The following is a 17,051-nucleotide window of genomic DNA, read 5'->3' as shown; positions in this document are numbered from 1 at the left end:
AAAAAAACTGAGTTTGGCAGAGCTTGGACTAACCACGTGCTGCGGGGTCTACGGTCCCCAGGTGCAGGAGTCTGCGCCCACACTGACACCTACCCCCACTCTACTGTCCCCACCCCTTGCACACCGTGGCCTGGCAGGCTGGGACCCTGCGGCTGTCTGTATGATGGCGTGACGCACTCCCTGAGTACTGGCTTCTGAGGATCAGCTGGTGAAAAGCGGAGCAGCCCCCTCTAGCCTTCATCTCACACTTACTGTTCACGGTTCCCATAGCACCAGGCAGGCAGGAGAAGTTTCCCACAATTACTAAGCCCCAGTCCAGCCCACCTGCCTCACTCAGCCTCCAGCTGTACTTCCTCCTCTCCTCACACCCCACCACGTCCACATCCCTCGGGCCCCGCAGAGCCCCTTCCTGACCACTCAGTCCCTCATCTCTCCAGTAAACTGCTTCTCAGCTTCTCCTCTGACGGAGGCAGGTGTGCTGGCCTCTGACCCCTCTCAGGAGGCCTGTGGATCCAGCAAGGTGTCCCCAGTGTGCCCCCCACCCCCGTCACTGAGAGCTTCGAGGATAAACACCTGGCTATGCTATTCTGGGTCTCTGCGTCCAGGAACGATGGACACAAGTGAGGGATCAATGTGCCACCCAGCAAGTCTGGCAGTATAGAAGGACCCAGTCCCGCAGATCCTGACGCCGTGAACAGACTGGGCAGCACTACTTCCCGAGTGACAACTGGTCACGGTCCTTGGAGGACCTCCCGCCTCTGGGCTCCCCCTGCTTGCTCAGGGGCACAAACCTGCGGGCGTTTGTGGGTGCTCTGAGTTGCTGGTGCTGTTGTAGTAATTCTGCACGTTTCTCAGACTTATCTGGAAAATCTTCATCCGGTTGGCGAAGATGTTGGTCTCATCATCAAAGTAGGCCTTCTGTTCTTTCAGCCAGGGCACGCAAGGCTCCGCCTTCATGAGTTCACTGTTGTAGCGGATGAAGGGCTTGTCGTCCAGGAAGCCATGGGCAGAAAATCTGGGCACTCCGGGGCCTGACTCAGAGACGGCTGAGTAGAAATACTGGAGAGAGTGGGACCCTGCGACAGAGCCATGGACGCACCGTGAGCTGCAGTGTTTACCGAGGAGGACGCGACCTCCAGGGCGTGCGGTGTGTGTGTGTGTGTGTGTGCACGCGCTTCACAGAGGAGCGGCACACCGTACAACACAGACCAGGTGTGGAAAAAGCCACTTGCACGCGTGACATCAAACTCCACACGGCATGCATGGAGGGAACTCAGTCATCGAGGAAATACTGACGCCAGGCCTCAGTGAAATTTGTAGGAAGTTCTATTTTTTTTTGGTACCCAGAATCAAACTCAGACTCTTTTTTTTTGTTTTGTTTTGTTTTGTTTTTGTTCTTTTTCAGACTCAGGATCTTGCCCTTGCCAGGCAGGTGCTGCGCCGCTGGGCCGTATCCCCAGCTCCCGGAAGTTGCTGAGCAAGGCTCGAGAACTAGAGGGGTCTGAAGATTCGGAAACATCCTCAGGATGTGAACTGGAGCTAAGTCCCGGAGTGGGCCTCCAGCCACGCCCGCAGCTGCTTCTCCACTCCCAGCACAGTCTGTTTTCTTTTCTAATCCCGCTACACCGTTCCGGTGATATGCACCTACACATGGGGACCTCAGTGAGAGAAAGACCCAGCTGCATGGATGATCCACGTGCCTCACACAGATGCTGGAAACATAAATTACACGCAACAGCTAGGCGTGGTGGTGCACTCCTGTAATCCCAGCACTCGGGAGGCTGAGGCAGGAGGATCGCTGCGAGTTCGAGACCAGCCTGGGCTACAAAGTGAGCTCAAGTTCAGCCTGAACTGCATAGCAAGACCCTGTCTCAAAAAGACAGGAAAAAAACAAAACAGAACTGCCACCCACTGTGCCAGTTAACAGCCTCATTAGACCAGTCCGGCTGGCACAGAATCTCTCCTGTTTCCAGAGAGTGATGACACAGGGCTTCCCGGACTCTACTTTTGTGTTCTTTCTTACTTTAGCTCACTTGTGACACTGAGGTGGACCTTTTACTGAGCACAGCAGCAAGACTTAACTGGAAACCTGTCTCTGACAAAAGGCGAGCTCCTGAAGCTAAAGTGCTCAGAGGCACAGGGCCTGCCTGGCAAGCACAGGTCCTGAGTTCAAATCCCGGTACCAAAACCACAAAAATGTGAATGGTGCAATGAGTCCCCGCCTCAGAGCCTGCCCTTGCCCTCCTGAGCAATCCCGAGTGAGCAAAGGCCACCGCCACCCCATCCCGAGCAAAGGTCAGGCGCAGCGCTCATGCCCGCTGGGATCATGGTGCAGCAGCTTCAGCCTGGCCACCGCATAAGCGGCCCCCAGGCTTGGGGCAGAGTGTCTTGCAGTTTGCACAGAGGAGAAGAGCATAGCGGCTGAGGAGAGAAGAGACTTCTTTTTTTGGAGGGGGGGGGGTTTCTCCGGTACCGGGAGCCGAACTCACGACCTTGCGCTTGCCAGGCAGGCGCTTTTGCCGCTGAGCTAAATCCCCAGCCCCTGAGAAGAGACTTCTTATCAGCAGGTGTGACTTCCCGCCTGAGTGGTCTTAGTGGGTCCATTCCAGGCACCCGTGTGTGTGTGTGTGTGTGTGTGTGTGTGTGTGTGTGTGTGTAGCCGCTCTCAGCTCTGCCCTCCGGCCACATCAGGGGCCAGTGCTCAAAAACAACCTGGCAGTCACACAGCTGTCAGTTGAAAAAACTGCAATTCATAATTTTGCAAGGGTAAAACTGTCATTTAAATTATTGGGGCTGGGGATTTAGCTCAGGGGCACAGCGCCTGCCTGGCAAGCGCAATGTTGTGAGTTCGATTCCCGGTACCGGAAAAAAACATAACAAAACAAAAAAATTATCTTATTATCCCATCTTTTTTATTTCCCTTGGAAACAAAAGCTTTTATTATCTGCACAGCGCAGTACAGCAGGACATTTTCCTGCCTCCGCCTCAGAGCGCCGGCCTCGTCCGTCACCTGTCTGATTCTGCCCCTCCGCACCCCCCGCTCCGAAGATCCCAGGTCTCCCTCTGTTCCTGGGGTTCCCTGCCCCACCCCTTCCTTCCACTCGCCCCGCCCACCCACTCCCGCCCCGCCCCTCGCCCCGCCCACTCACGGGCGCCGCTCTCCCGCGGGAAGCTCAGCAGCTGGAGCCAGAGGACCCAGGCCCACAGCATGGCTCGGGGAGGTCCGCGGGCGACCGTGGCGCTGGCTCCCGACCGGTCCTGCTGCGGGAGGCGCTTTCGGGCGGCAGGCCCCGAGAGGCGGAGCGGACGGCCGGGCAGTCTCCAGGCTCGCTGCAGACGGTCCGGCAGTCTGCACGGCCCGCTGGGTCAGGGCAGCGAGAAGCCCTCCTGCCTCGGCCCCGGTGGAATCCTCACCCGACCACAAAGGACGGCTGCAGCTGGGGCAGCAACCACTTCTCAAGCAAAATGGAAAACGTTGGTTTCTAAACTGTGGAGCTTCCGTCCTGTTTTCTTTCAAGTCCAACCAATCACCGAAGAGAAGCCGCGGGCAGGGCCCGGAGAGGCGGGGCGAAGGTCCCCCAAGTCAGGCCCCGGGCGGCGAGGAAGGGCTCTTAACGCAGAAGGGCCTGATTGTGACCCTCCCAAAGGATACTATTCGGGCCAGCCTGCAAACTCTTCTTGGTAGAAATGGCTACTAACGATTACTCTTCCAGAAGCCCGTGGTTCTCAGTGATGGCCCTTAGGCCAACGCCTGCACCTTACAGGGAGCCTATGTGGAGTTCACCACCCACCTTAGGTCTCAAAGTCAGCCTGCGAGCTCAACAAAGACCCCCGTGCCGGCCGCACTCAGCTTGAAGCAGTGTGGGGCTCCTCCCTGCCACGGCTTTGACTTTGCCGGGTGAGCAGGAGGGCTGTGGGGACAAAGGAGTTGCGAGTGTCCGCGGCCAGCTCGTGGGAGACTCCCTGGGCAGTCCTGGAACCCGAGAGAGGCCGGCAGAGCGGAAGGGAAGCGCATGGGGAACGCAGCCCTCCTGCCCTGAGCTATGGGGTCGTCCCAGCCTGTGCGACAGGACCACCGCTCCCAGCCCGGGGCCGCTTCCAGCTGTTCTTTCTCATCTGCTGGCCTCAGTTTACCCAAAACCGCATTGGCTCAAGGCTTGAACCCGGTACCCGTACCCAGCGGGGTCTCCCAGAACTACAAGGCAGCCCGGCCCAGGAAGCTGCTCCTTAAAAGACCGAAGCCTTTCTGTTATGTTAGGAATCCGGAATGGGAGGAAAAACTGCACCAGCCACTGACCGCCCTCCTGGAAGGGCCCTCATTTCAGAGAAATCGAAACTTAGGAAAACAGCTCCACCCATCTGCTGAGGTCACTTTGTTCCTCTGAGCCCCACTCAGCGCGTATTTATCGCCCTGGGTGCTCCTAGCCGGGACCCGGGACTCATGACCAGGTGTGTGGGCGCCAGAGGCACGAACACTCCCGCGGCACATTTCCTGCTGCTGCTCATTTTCCGGTGTCCCCACAGGTCTTCTTTGACCCCACATCCGAGCCTCGCCCTGTGTTTAATCTGGAGCTCCGTGCATATTTATTTTTATTTTTTTTGAGACAGTGTCTTGCTGTGTAGTTCAGTCTGGCCTAGAACTCACTTTGTAGCCCAGGCTGGCCTCAAACTCATGGCAATCCTCCTGCCTATTCCTCCGGAGTGCTGGGTTTACAGGTGTGTGTCAGCATAACTGGCTCCAGTGCATATTTATTACCCTGTATAGACAGTCTTTCCCGGTCCCATTTAAAATTATGGAATTCTAGTGAGTTAATTCCAGTGTATCATTTCCAGTGCAACCCATGGTAAGAATAAAGACTCTCAGGCATATTTGCAGTTATGGGGAGACAGGTGGCCCTGAGTCCAGCATGGTGATGGCCATGTGGAACAAAGGCCTTGACCCAGGGCCAAACCCAGGTTTTATTAATTACTGAAGAAGGGAGGGGCTTGAGGATGAGTGACTGTGAGAACCATGGGAAGGGTGGGAGTGCTGTGAGCCGGGCTAGGTGGGAGGCCTGGAATCACCTCTGCAATATGCAGAGAAGGATATGCAGAAGGAGTAATCTGCAAAACACAACTGAGGTATGTCATGTTTTGTGGTCAGTGCTTCAGCTCTGATGTGTAAACTTGCAAGCCCCAGGAAGCCGTAGTCTATCTCCAGACTCAATCCCAGCCCATAGTGTGGAGCCCTGGCTCTTCATCCCTCTCCTCCCGGCTCACACACGGGGACAGGAGAGGTCGGGGAAACACTGTCGACTCTGCTTCAAGGACTGCACATGAGCACCCGGGCTGCATGGACATGCATTGCTTAAAGCCAACTGAAGGGATAAGGAAAAGTCCCGGCCAGCTCTGCACATGTCAGTACATGGAAATAGGGTCAGGCTCAGGCACAATGGGGACAACTGCTCCTCCTTCAAGGAGGGTCGCCCAGCTGCGCCTGCACAACCCTGGGTGCTCCTAGCCGGGACCTGGGACTCTTGACCAGGTGTGTGGGCGCCAGAGGCACGAACACTCCCGCGGCACATTTCCTGCTGCTGCTCATTTTCCGGTGTCCCCACAGGTCTTCTTTGACCCCACATCCGAGCCTCGCCCTGCTGACTGTCCACGTGCCCACGCCCACGGGGGGACAAGGCTGGGTGGTGGGAGGGCCTGACAACTAGACTTTCCCCCCATCTCACTAGGCAGCCCAGGCTGAGCTCAATCCTCCTGCCTCAGTCTCGGGTGCTGGGATCCCCAGTGCGCTGCTGCAGCCCCCGCCTACTTAGTAGTCGTCGTCGTGTCTCCCCCCCCCCCCCCCCCCCCCCCCCCCCCGCACCCCCCCCCCGCCCCCCCCCCCCCCCCCCCCCCCGCAGAGCTCCTGCACTTCCGCAGGGTCCTGCCGGCCGCCCCTCTTCCACCCTGCTCTCTGTCTGGCAGAGCTGAGGAGGAGGGGCTGCAGGGCTGACACCACCATGGCAGCTCCTTAGCTGAGGAGAGGAGAACAGAGCAGTGTCAGCTGCGGGGAGGGCGCTGGGTGGGTGAAACTCTTGCTTTTTCTCTTCTGCAGTCTAACTGATCTCCAGGCCACACACTTCCGGTTGCAGAAGACAAGAGGACTCCGCACCCAGGCTTTCTGTCCTGCTCTCTTCTCCCTCCTCTGCAAGAATGCTCAGGCTGAATTTTCTCCGTGTTGATTTTGCAAGGAGGAAAAGGATGGAAAAGAACGAATGTCAGTCTTAACCCCATATCTGCAGGCTGGACCCCAGGAGATGGGAGAATACACAGAGGTGTTGCTGCAGAATCTGTATCCAACCGGATGGGAAAAGCTCTGCACCAAGGAGTTGGAAGGCAATTTTATTGACACCGGCAGGCTGATGGGAGCTTGGTCCAAACCATCAGTCCTGCCTCAGGGTGAACTAGCAACTTATTTTGTACATTTCCTAAGCAGAAAGTACAGAGTCCCTACGGGTTAGTTTATAATTGGCTACATATATGTAACCATACGTTGTCAGGCAGATGTGCTGGGCAGGTTTAATTGGAAGAGGTCGTTTATCATGAGGCAGGAAGATCTGGGGGAAGTCAGGGTCCAGGCAAGCAGGGAAGATCTGGTGTGACCTTGACAGAGCTGGCCTGCCCTGGGCAGATAGTCCCTGAAACAGGCTCTGGAAACGGGACATGTGGGGGCTAACTGCAGCTGGCGGATAGAGGGAGTCCGATTATCTCTTGAGTTGCAGCTGTGTAGTCAAGGCCGGCTGAGTCTGATGGCCCAATTATGAAGCTGTAGTTTTAAAATTTTCTGTGACATTTTATTTCCCATTACAGTGTGAGGGAACAACTGACAACTGCTCAGTGAGACAGAGAGAGAAGGCAAAATGATTTCCGTTTTTCTTTTATCCCAAGTCTAACTTTTACTTCAGTTTCCCTCCAGGCCTCCGAAGCAGTCTCCTCTGCTCTGTGTTATCGGAGGCTTCTTGGCTGTGACAGACATCTCAGGGCCGGGCGGCTTCTTGTCGCATCTGAAACGTTTGGCCGGGGAACTCCCACAGCCACAGGTACAGGCATGAGATTCCATTCCGGGGCAGCAGTGTGGGCTGCACCCCACCTAGTCTGGGGGTGGGGGGACCCAGGCCATGGAGGCAGCACGTCCAGAAGCGAGAGGTCAGGTCAAAGATCGTTCTGGAGCTGTCAAGAGTGCAGGTGTTTGCTCTGTTTAGTTTGGGACTTCCTGGGACCATTTACCAACTTCCTTCTCAATTCTCCCTCTGGGAAGGCAGTGTTTATCCTTCGCCTGCCTCAGAAACACACCAACAAGTTAGCCTTTGCGGGCCGAGCTGGAGGGGAAGCCTCCGAGAATGAACCATCTTCCTCATTTACATCGATGTAGAAGTTCACCAGGAACTCTGGACTTAAACTTTTTTTTTTTTATTTTTTATTTTTTTGGTTTTTCTCCGGTGCCGGGAACCGAACTCATGACCTTGCACTTGCCAGGCAGGCGCTTTGGCCACTGAGCTAAATCCCCAGCCCCTGGACTTAAACTTTAAAGTTGATGGAAAAAGTGAAGACTTGGGGGGTTGTTGGGACAGAATCATTCCTTTCTTACATTCTGCATGTGAGAGAGACGTTGAATTGCTGAAGTGATTTGTCCCAGGTCCCGGCAGGGCCAGATCTGGGTTTCTGGCTTCAGGTCCGTGGAGTTGTCACTCTCCGTCTCTTCAGCAGCAGGCGTGGCCCTGGCGTGGATCCCTGCTGAAAATCCTGGTCTCTGAGAATGCCACTGTTTTCACTTTTCAGGGTTCTTTTACAGGGAAAAAGGTCCCGTTCTTTTGCCTCTGTGGAGCGGAGGTACCGCTGTCTCTGTCACCCTGAGAACCTGAACCACAGACTTTAACTGTTAGTGCCTGTAGCTCCGGCCCTTGAATAACCATCAGCAAGGGGCTGGATATAGAAGTTCCGTCACTGGAGTCTTGTCATTTTGCCATGGCAAGAGGTCTGTGTGAGCCGGGGGTGGTGGTGCACGCCTGTAATCCCAGCACTCAGGAGGCTGAGGCAGGAGGATCGTTGCGAGTTTGAGACCAGCCTGGGCTACAAAGTGAGCTCAAGGCCAGCCGGAACTGCATACTGAGACCTTGTCTCAAAAAAAAAAAAAAAAAAAAAAAAAAAAAAAGAGGTCTGTGTTCTCCACAGTCGGCTGGCTCTGCCCCACTGCTGCCCTGCAGGAGGCATGGCAAACGTCGCAGTTCCTAGCCTCCCCTCTCCGGCCTCAACCTCCTAAGCAGCTGTTCAGTGCAAATGTGCAGGAGCCCGGGGTACACCTGCTGGGAAGGCAGCCTCCTGCTTCCACCCCAGTGACTCAGGGGCCGTACCTCTGCGTGCAGCTTGAGAGTCTGCCTTTTAAAAGAAGCTCCAGGTGTGTCAAGGTCACACTGAGAGACAGAGGGTCCTAAAGCAGCACTTCCGAAACTAGGATGTAGACAAATTATCTGGGCAGCTCTCCAAATGCAGATGCTGATTGTACCATCTCATCTGGCCTTGAAATTCACCCACAGAAGGTTCCGGATGAAACTGATGCTGCCAGTCCACCAACCACTCTCGGAGAAGCCGGTTCCCAAAGGATTTCCAACATTTACCTCGTCCTAAGAGGTAATACCAAGAAAAAATGTGACCCTAAAGGTCCCCTAATTCTCTGTAGGTGAGAACCTGCTCCCCACCTTCAGGCGGACAGGTGGAGGGAAGGGCACTCTTTAGTTTTTCACTAATAATAGATAATATACATATTACTGGAGATAAAGCCATCATCAGAAATTATTAAATTAGTTGCATATTTTGAGCTGCTCTTTATGAAGAGAAATAAAATATTCAGTACTATAAGGCAGCAGAGAGTTAGTTCAGGGACTCTTGGCTATTCCTGTAAAAATGGTATGGGTAGTAAAAACAGCATTCTGCCTTTTCTCCTTAGCAAGACTATTTATGCTGATGGACTCTGAGTGGCTGGGGTGCTGTCCCTTAAAGAGCTGCTTCTTCCCATGGCTAAGCAGATGCCTTCTGACTCATGTTGTGTGTGATCAGCCGACTTCCTTGAACAAGCTGGGCGACTTCATTTGCCGCATGGCGTGCACACAGAAGCCAGTTTTGAGGCCGCACCTGTAGGCAAATCTCATGAATGTCAAAGAATAGCAACAGCGGGGGAACGTCATCCGCCCATGATAATCTCAGGAGACTTTTTCATGTCATTGATGGCAGCAGTTGGGAGGCCCCACCTGGCTACTGGGCTCCAAAGGTGCTACTTCCTTTCCTACTTGTCCTTTTATTGGGCATCTCTTCATTTTTCAACTCTGTTACTCCACAGTGATTTTCCTTTTCCTTTTTTTTTTTTTGTTTGTTTTTCTCCGGTACCGGGAATCGAACTCATGACGTTGTGCTCGCCAGGCAAGCGCTGTGCCGCTGAGCTAAATCCCCAGCCCCTTCCTTTTCCTTTTCTGACCAGGCCTCTCTCCACTTGGTCTATCTTTGTCTCTTTTCCTGTTTACATGTCTTCCCATGGCTCTCTACAGTATCGTCCTCTTGATGTCTGCTTCTTCACGCAGACGACCTGAGGCAGTCCCAGAAGTCCTCGCTCCGGTAGTCTGCGGCTTTCCGAACCAGCGCGCTCCCATTGCGGTGTGGAGCCCCGGGCCGCCCTGCTCCCCACCGCAGCCGCTCCTCGGAGCCAGCTGATACTCCACCGACCCGGCCGCGGCCCCGAGCCCTCTTACCTGTGCCCTTTTTTTTTTTTTTTTTTTTTTTGGTTTTTCTCCGGTACCGGGAACTGAACTCACGACCTTGCGCTTGCCAGGCAGGCGCTTTGCCGCTGAGCTAAATCCCCAGCCCCCCTGTGCCCTTTCTTTCATGTGTGGAACTGTGCAGTCAGAACATTCTTGGGCCAATCCCAGCACCCGTGCAGCAGTTGCTATTCTCTGTCTACTGGGAATTTCTATGGCATGTTTACAGCCACGTCCAACTCGTCCCCGATGTTGGCTTCGGGAGACTTGACATTTCCAAATGTTAATGGGCAGGTGGAGGAAGCTCTGGTCCCCATTTTGTTTCCTGGTTTCCCTACAGGAAGGCCTTCCGTAGCACGGCTTTCTAATAAGCAAGCGACTCCTTTATAACCAGCGACAAGGTCCATCTTTGCAGGAAGAGCTCTGCGTGCGTTGCTTGTCACTAATCCCCATCTTTGACCCGTTGTTGACACAGTCATTTTCCTTTTTATCAGCTCTGGTCTGCAAAGCAAGGGGCCTCTGAAAGGCAGGTACTGCCTAGACTGGTAATCTCTGTAATCGGCTCAAGCTTTTGTTCTGCTCCACCTTCCGCAATCACCTTGAAAATTACCACGAAGGTCACGCAAGGGAGCCACAGACGGGCGACTCCAGCTAATTCCTGCAGGAACAGAACGAGGCTCCTGTCCCTCCACACTGCGCATCGACTTCCACCCCATCGGCTTGTTGAAATGACCTTTGTATTACTGACCCCTCAGTTTCTGAATTTCCATCCATGACTGAAACCAAAAGAGCAATTTATTCCTGTGCAATTTTTTTGTTTTTTAAAATATTTCTTGGGCCGGGGATGTAGCTCCACGGCATCGTGCCTGCCTGGCAAGCATGAGGTTGTGAGTTCGATTCCCTGTACCAAAAAAAGAAAAAAAAATCAGCACGTCACCTCCCAACTCCACTTCTGCGGCTCTGCCGTTTCTCCTCCACTCTTCTCCGATGCGCTGCCCGCCGCCACCTCCACTGCATTTCAAGCGGACGTCTGGGCTCCGCGTCTCCGAACGCCTGTTAAGCAGTCACCTGTCCTCCAGTGAGGCGTATGCCCCTCGCGGGGTCTCCCATCTCTGCCCACAGCAACTCCGGCTTTCTCCTTGCGCAACCCCAAGTCCTGGCTGAGCTCCTGACCCCTTGGTCACACTCACTTGCTGTCCTCCTCCAGATGGACCGGGATCCAGGCACGCTCGCCACGCCCCTGCTCGCAGCCCAAGGAGGGGAGATGCACCCCAGCCGGAAGGCCGGATGGTTCCCTGCAGTCATCCCAGCCGCTGCGTGGGTCTTTCCATCTTGTTTGAGATACAAATATTTTTTGATTGGTTTGTATTTCGCTAACCACTCTAATAACCCCTTACTCTCAGGACTGGCTTGGTCAACTAGGGGACAGAGACACACAGGCTGTGAAAGACTCACACCAGGGAAAAGGTTCTGGGGTAGGAGATAATTGCTAACCAAGTTTTCCTCAATTACAGTCCTGCGAGCCAAAAGGCTAAAAATAACTACAAGAAGGGAAAGCAGGGAAGTAACAGGTGCAGGCCCAGATACATAGCTTGGGACAACCTGAGCTCTAGATCGCTGGCCACGGGGGTGGGGGCTCCTGCAAGTGAGGGGTGGACGCACGTGTCTTCGACTGTGGGCGCCTGGCTCACTCGGGCGCCGCTCCTGCAAGAGCATGGATTAAAGCCTCCTTCTCGCTGCCCTGGAGTCCAGTTTTTTGGGTCTGGACAGGTGAATGCATTTCTTACAATTTCAGCTCTGTTCTTAGCTCAACAGCCTGAATAACCCTTTGGGAGACGTTGTCACACGCCTGTCTTTGCTCAACCCACCTCCCCCAGAGTGAGGACCCTCGACACCCTCCAGATCTCCTGGGTCGGCCGACCTCCTCTCAAGGACGCTGCTCAGGCCAGGCCAGCTTCCTGGTGCCTCTGCCTCGGAAGAACTTCTTCCAGATATCACGACAAACTCTTTCATCTTTCAAATCTCCCCTCCTCACCCACGCCCCCACTCTTCCTGTCTTCCCGCACCATCTTCTGAGTTGAACACTTGATCCGCCCTGCTTAGAACGGCCCGGGTGCTGCTCCCACGCAACCCCAGCCCCGAGTGCTGGCTGGACGAATGGCCACTGCAGAGCACCTCCCTCTGCGTCACATCTGCTTTAAGGGGGTCTCGACCAAGGCTGCTCCCTGCAGCTGCAGCGCAGTGCCGCTCACACTGAGCGCAGGCTGCCCCGCTCTCCTCCCAAGAGCTGCCCCCCTCCTCCCTCCATACCAGCCCTCTGCACCCCACAGCACATGCGTACAATTTTTTTTCTTTAGAAAAGAGGATTCTCAACTCATGGGTGATGTTTTGCAATCAAATGAAATCTAAGTTCATCTCTGCTTTATCAACCCAGGAGTTTGGATGGAAGCTAGCAGTAGAATTAGTAGTGCCAAGGGCAGGGAGCGGGGAGGGTGGTAGGGAAGGGGAAACCCAGCAGGAAGGGGTCTCACATGAGAAACCCCCGAGAGCTGCCTCTCAGCAGGACCCTACAACCTGGCTCCTTTCTGTGAAATACTGGCAGGAGGGGGCCGGTGCTGATAGGTCTGAAAATTCATTTCTCAGTTTCACAGGGATTCTCAAGCGCAGGGCTTTGTGCTCGGAGCTTGTGGGACAATGCCAGGAAACGATCCCTGCTGCTGGCCCAGTCCGGGGACGCGCAGGAGAACAAGACCAGGGCTCACTGGCAAGAGCAGGCACAGGTACAACCACCACGGAAACCAGGAAACAACAGCGATGACGACAGCAAAGACAGCAGGGGCTGGAGGTCACCCAGGGTGCCGAGACAGGACGATGTCCAGGCAGCCATCTCAGGTTGGAACAAGGTTCAGCTGCACAGACACAGATAAAGACAGGGCAGGGGACCCATCTGATGAGTGACCACGTCGCAGCTCAGCTCCGTACAGCACCTGGCCCCACGTGCACCAGATCCAGTACGAGAAAGCACACGGATTCTGGAAGGTTCTCAGGGTTGCTTTTGTGTCAAGTTTTAGGAACTTTCATTTAATTAACCCCAAACTACCACTCATAATAAAAATTTGGAAAGCAAACTCATCTATTTTCCACAGGGAGAGAGGAAGCGACAGCTCAGGGCAACATAAAGTAAGGCGGGGATGGAGCTGTCCTAGCCTCGCCTCTACTGGGCCCGAGGAGAATACAGAGCAGTGTGGGGAGGAGTGCTGCTGTAGTGAGGGCGGCCCATCTCCTCATATTCTCGCGTTATATTCTCAGACAAGCAGAGACCTACTATTCGGATACCCGTTGTAGACAGGTAAGCCAGGAGCTCCTAAAGTCACAGTGGTGTGTGTGGGGAAGTCTTGGATCTATTTTGTGTCACTGAGCCCCACATAGGGCAGCCTATGAAGGAAACAATCATGAACACATTCAGGTCAGTCACCCTACGTGATGACGCTTAGTCATTTTCCTCATCACTGGGACAAAATACCCGACACCTACTCTGGGAGGACTTTGGGCTGGGGATCTAGCTCAGCGGCACAAGTGCCTGCCTGGCAAGCACAAAGTCCTGAGTTCGATTCCCAGTACCAAAAACAAACAACAACAACAAAAAATAAAGGAGAATTTTATTTTGGTTTACACTTTGGGGATTTCAGTCCTTGCATGGTTGGGCAGCAGAGTACAAGGGCCTGGGTGGTGGGAGCCTGCTCGCTCATGGTGGACAGGAAGCGCAGAATGAAGGGAGAAAGATTTACCTTAGTTCACTGGTTACAGAGGGTTGAATATTCAAGGCAGGGCGGCCTGGTGGAGGGACATGGGAGAGGAGGCCAGTCCGTGGGATGGCAGATGGGAAGGAGCCGTCCCTCTTTCCCTTTTTGTCCAATCCAGGCTACAGTCCTATTGGTTGATGTTGCCCACACCCAGGATGTGTCTTCCCTCTTTATGAAATCCATCACTCACACCCAGAACCTTAAAAAACAATCACTAGCTTGGCATGGTGGCACACCTGTAATCCCAGCACTCAGGAGGCTGCGGCAGGAGGATCATTGCAAGTTTGAGACCAGCCTGGGCTACAAAGTGAGCTCAAGTTCAGCCTGAACTGCATATCAAGATCCTGCCTCAATAAACCCCAATCACTGGCCGGATCCCTATCACACGGCCTGATCCAGTCTCTCCCAAAGCCCGCCTGTGAGCGCAGGATGCTTTTGTGTGGAGGTGAAGGCGTGGAGCTCTAAACCGGATGCAGTCCTTGGTCTGCTGGCTTCAGTGCAGGAATGGCGTGGTGGAGGCGCTAGGCAGGCAAAAGCTACTTATGTATCCAGCACGTGGAGAGCTAAGGGCGGAGCAGGAGGAGACCCTCGTAAGTCACTTCTGCAGTGACACGCCTTGCAGACCAAGCCCCACCCCTCAGAGCGCCTGCACTGAATTCCCCAGCAGAGGAATCCACTGACCACCCAGGACCCGAATGCCCTCTAAAAGTTCCCCTCTAAACATGTGAATCTTCTGGGGAATACTTTCTATACAAACCATGACACACTCTAAACAACCCACCACATACTCGAAATAAATACCCAAATCCAGAGTCCTCACAACGCAGGAGTGCGCCCCTGCTCCACCCCTCCCACGCCAGGCCCCAGAGTCTCACCCTTTGAGACAGCTGAGGGTCTGTCGCTGCGGCAGAACAGAAGCAGGACACGGTCAGAGCTCACAACAGACGTGGTTGAAGGAGGAGCCGTGGGCAGGTGAGCTCCCCTATGGGTTCCCGCCACCCACACCCAAAGGGACTCAGGGACCCCACCTCCTTGTACTTACAGCTGGCGTAAGTTCTCTCCTTTACACCTGTGGGGAGAAACACGCTGAGAAAGGCCAGGGAGAAGGAACAGTAATGAGGGTCTAGAGGAGTTTTCTAGTCCTGGACCCAGGGAAGTTTCCAGATCTGGGATGCAGACCCAGGGAAAGAGCAGGAGGCACGAGGAAAGGACAAGTTCAGGACCTGGGCCAACCGTCCTCCTGGAGCTCTGTCCTAGCAGGGACCTTCCCCTCTGACCCTGACTGCTGGGAATCAGGTCCCTATCTCCACAGCCCTCTGTCCTTCCTGTCCCTTGTGCTTTACAGCCGAGTGAGTGTCCCAGGGCCCAGGGCTGGGTACGGTGCTGTGTGTGTGGACAGTGTTCACCATGAGGGGGCGCACTTCTCCCTGGGGCCTGAACCTGAACACTCAGGCCCTGACCCCTTCTTACCTGCCCTCTTTCTCCCCTGCATCACAAGAGCCACCGCAGCAGTGACCACCAGGAGACTGAGGACGGCAGCAGTGACTCCTATGGCTGTGACCCCTCCAGTTGGGACGGTGGGCTGAGGAGACGGCTCTGGGAAGGGAAGGGGAGGTGAGAGGTCCTGATGCCCAGGTGTCAGCCCTGAGCTACTTTAGGTTGAAAAGATTCCTGCTTTCCTTGGAAAGAGCTCCTCTGCCCCCACCTCCCTTACCCCATCTCAGGGTGCGGGGCTCAGGCAGCCCCTTGTGCTGCACACGGCACATGTAATTCTGCTCCTCTCCAGAAGGCACCACCACAGCCGCCCACTTCTGGAAGGTTCCATCCCCTGAAGGCCTGGTCTCCACCAGCTCCATGTCCTGGGTCAGGTCCTGCCCATCTCGCTGCCAGGTCAGGGAGATCTCCTCAGGGTAGAAGCCCAGGGCCCAGCACCTCAGGGTGACCTCCTCCTTGGAGATGGGGTGGCGGGTCACGTGTGTCTCTGGGGGGTCTGAGCAAAGAGAGGGAACATTCACAACCTCCTATTACTTCCCACAGGCCTTGCAAGCAATGCTTCATGATCATCCTGAGAATGGACAGGACAACTGAGGCAGGGTTCGGTGCACAAAGCCCAGACTCCAGCCTGGATTCAGCCTCCAGGATTGTCCATTCCTTGAAAAGTCCAGGATCTAGGGCTGGGGATATAGCTTAGTGGCATAAGCGCCTGCCTGGCAAACGCAAGATCGTGAGTTTGATCCCTGGTACCGCAAAAAAAAAAAAAAAAGAAAAGAACAGTTCCAGGATCAGTGTGAGACAGCCCAGGTATGAGGCTCCACGTCTCTGAGGGTGGGTGGGGAGAAGGGTTCTGCTGCTGATCTGGGTGCTGACTGGTGAGTTAGAAATGCTGCAGTCCACCTCCAAGGACACGAGTGTGGGGCAGAGAACAAGCTCCTGACAGCAAAATTCTCCAGGCTTTGCAAAGCCTGTGTCAGAGGCAGAGAACACTGTGGATGGGAAAGGTTTCCCTGTCACTCTGGAGAGACGGGATTCCTTAAACGTTCCTGACAGGCAGCCCTTAGATCACTCCTCCGCACAAGATCGGGAAACCCAAGGGATTCCCAGCTCCGGGTGCCAGGACCTCGTAACTGATCTTCAGTCTGTTTTCTGCCTTTTTTCTTTGATGGGGATGGCACCCAGGGCCTCGTGCGCATGCTCACCAAACCCTCTACCACCGAGCGGCAGCCTGGGCCACGGACCGGTAGGGTCAGGGCCTCTTAGGAACGGGCCAACGGCGGGAGCGAAGCAGGGGAGCTTCACCTGTAGTCAGCCGCTCCCGCGCGCTCGCCTGCAGCCTCAGATTCTCCTAGGAGCGGGGCCCAGCCCAACCCTCGCCGCGAGGGACGCAGAGTGCATCCTTAGGACAGAGTCTGATCCTGAGACCCAACCCTCGCAGCTGCAGCAAGGAAAAACTGCCTTCCGTGAGACCGGTCTCCGGTGCTGAAGAGGGGGCACCGCTGCCCTACTTCATAGACGCGGGCGCAGCCCCAGCCCGGGGGTGGGGCGGAACTGCTCTGCGGCCCGGTACCTGCGCGCTGCAGCGTCTCCTTGCCGGCCTCCAGGTATCTGAGGAGCCAGTCCACGCACTCGCCCTCCAGGTAGGCCCTCTGCTGCTCCGTGTCTCCCGCCTCCTCCGATTTGTGTCTGGAGATCTGAGCAGGCAGGCTCACCGCCGTCCAGGAGCTCAGGTCCTCGTTCAGGGCGATGTAATCCGCGCCGTCGTAGGCGAACTGCGAGAACCCGCGGAGGAGGCGCCCGTCCGACCCCACGTCACACCCACTGCAGTGTGTGCGAGCCTGGGCACGCCCCCGCGGTCAGCGCTGCCCGGCAGGCCCTGCCCCCTCAGCGCCGCCCTCGGAGCCCCGCCCAGCTGTCAGTCCGCCCTGCCCGGAGCTACTACCCTACCACTACCCAGAGCCGCTGTTAGCCCCGCCCC

General features: G+C 55.4%; 2 protein-coding genes, 1 long non-coding RNA gene and 1 pseudogene across 3 annotated transcripts in view; 1 reads left to right on the top strand and 3 right to left on the bottom strand.

Annotated features, from left to right (window-relative positions):
• Positions 1 to 3,447, bottom strand: part of LOC102015362 (HLA class I histocompatibility antigen, B-42 alpha chain-like) — an 18,652-nt gene extending 15,205 nt beyond the window's left edge. The window contains exons 1-2 of the mRNA XM_005414306.2: positions 3,150 to 3,447; positions 792 to 1,076 (exon numbers count right to left, since the gene is read on the bottom strand). Of these exons, the coding sequence (XP_005414363.1) occupies positions 792 to 1,076; positions 3,150 to 3,210 (346 nt within the window). The 5' untranslated portion in view covers positions 3,211 to 3,447. The remainder of the gene's footprint in view (positions 1 to 791; positions 1,077 to 3,149) is intronic.
• Positions 3,448 to 3,597: 150 nt separating this feature from the next.
• Positions 3,598 to 11,516, top strand: LOC102015162. The gene is made up of 4 exons (XR_265095.2): positions 3,598 to 4,449; positions 6,086 to 7,070; positions 8,565 to 8,658; positions 10,271 to 11,516. It is a non-coding gene; the product is annotated as an uncharacterized LOC102015162 (long non-coding RNA).
• On the bottom strand, positions 8,657 to 9,392 carry LOC102014844 (annotated as a pseudogene).
• A 2,970-nt stretch (positions 11,517 to 14,486) lies between the features above and the next one.
• The window catches only part of LOC102003821 (HLA class I histocompatibility antigen, B-14 alpha chain-like), a 3,973-nt gene continuing 1,408 nt past the window's right edge, over positions 14,487 to 17,051 (bottom strand). The window contains 5 exon segments of the mRNA XM_013509777.1: positions 14,487 to 14,648; positions 15,050 to 15,175; positions 15,294 to 15,569; positions 16,644 to 16,891; positions 16,893 to 16,911. Of these exon segments, the coding sequence (XP_013365231.1) occupies positions 14,515 to 14,648; positions 15,050 to 15,175; positions 15,294 to 15,569; positions 16,644 to 16,891; positions 16,893 to 16,911 (803 nt within the window). The 3' untranslated portion in view covers positions 14,487 to 14,514.

Source organism: Chinchilla lanigera, unplaced genomic scaffold, assembly GCF_000276665.1.
Source record: "Chinchilla lanigera isolate Chin_1 unplaced genomic scaffold, ChiLan1.0 scaffold00182, whole genome shotgun sequence".
Classification (NCBI taxonomy): domain Eukaryota; kingdom Metazoa; phylum Chordata; class Mammalia; order Rodentia; family Chinchillidae; genus Chinchilla; species Chinchilla lanigera.
The sequence above is the reverse complement of the archived record's forward strand: the minus strand, read 5'-3'. Positions and strand labels throughout refer to the sequence as shown.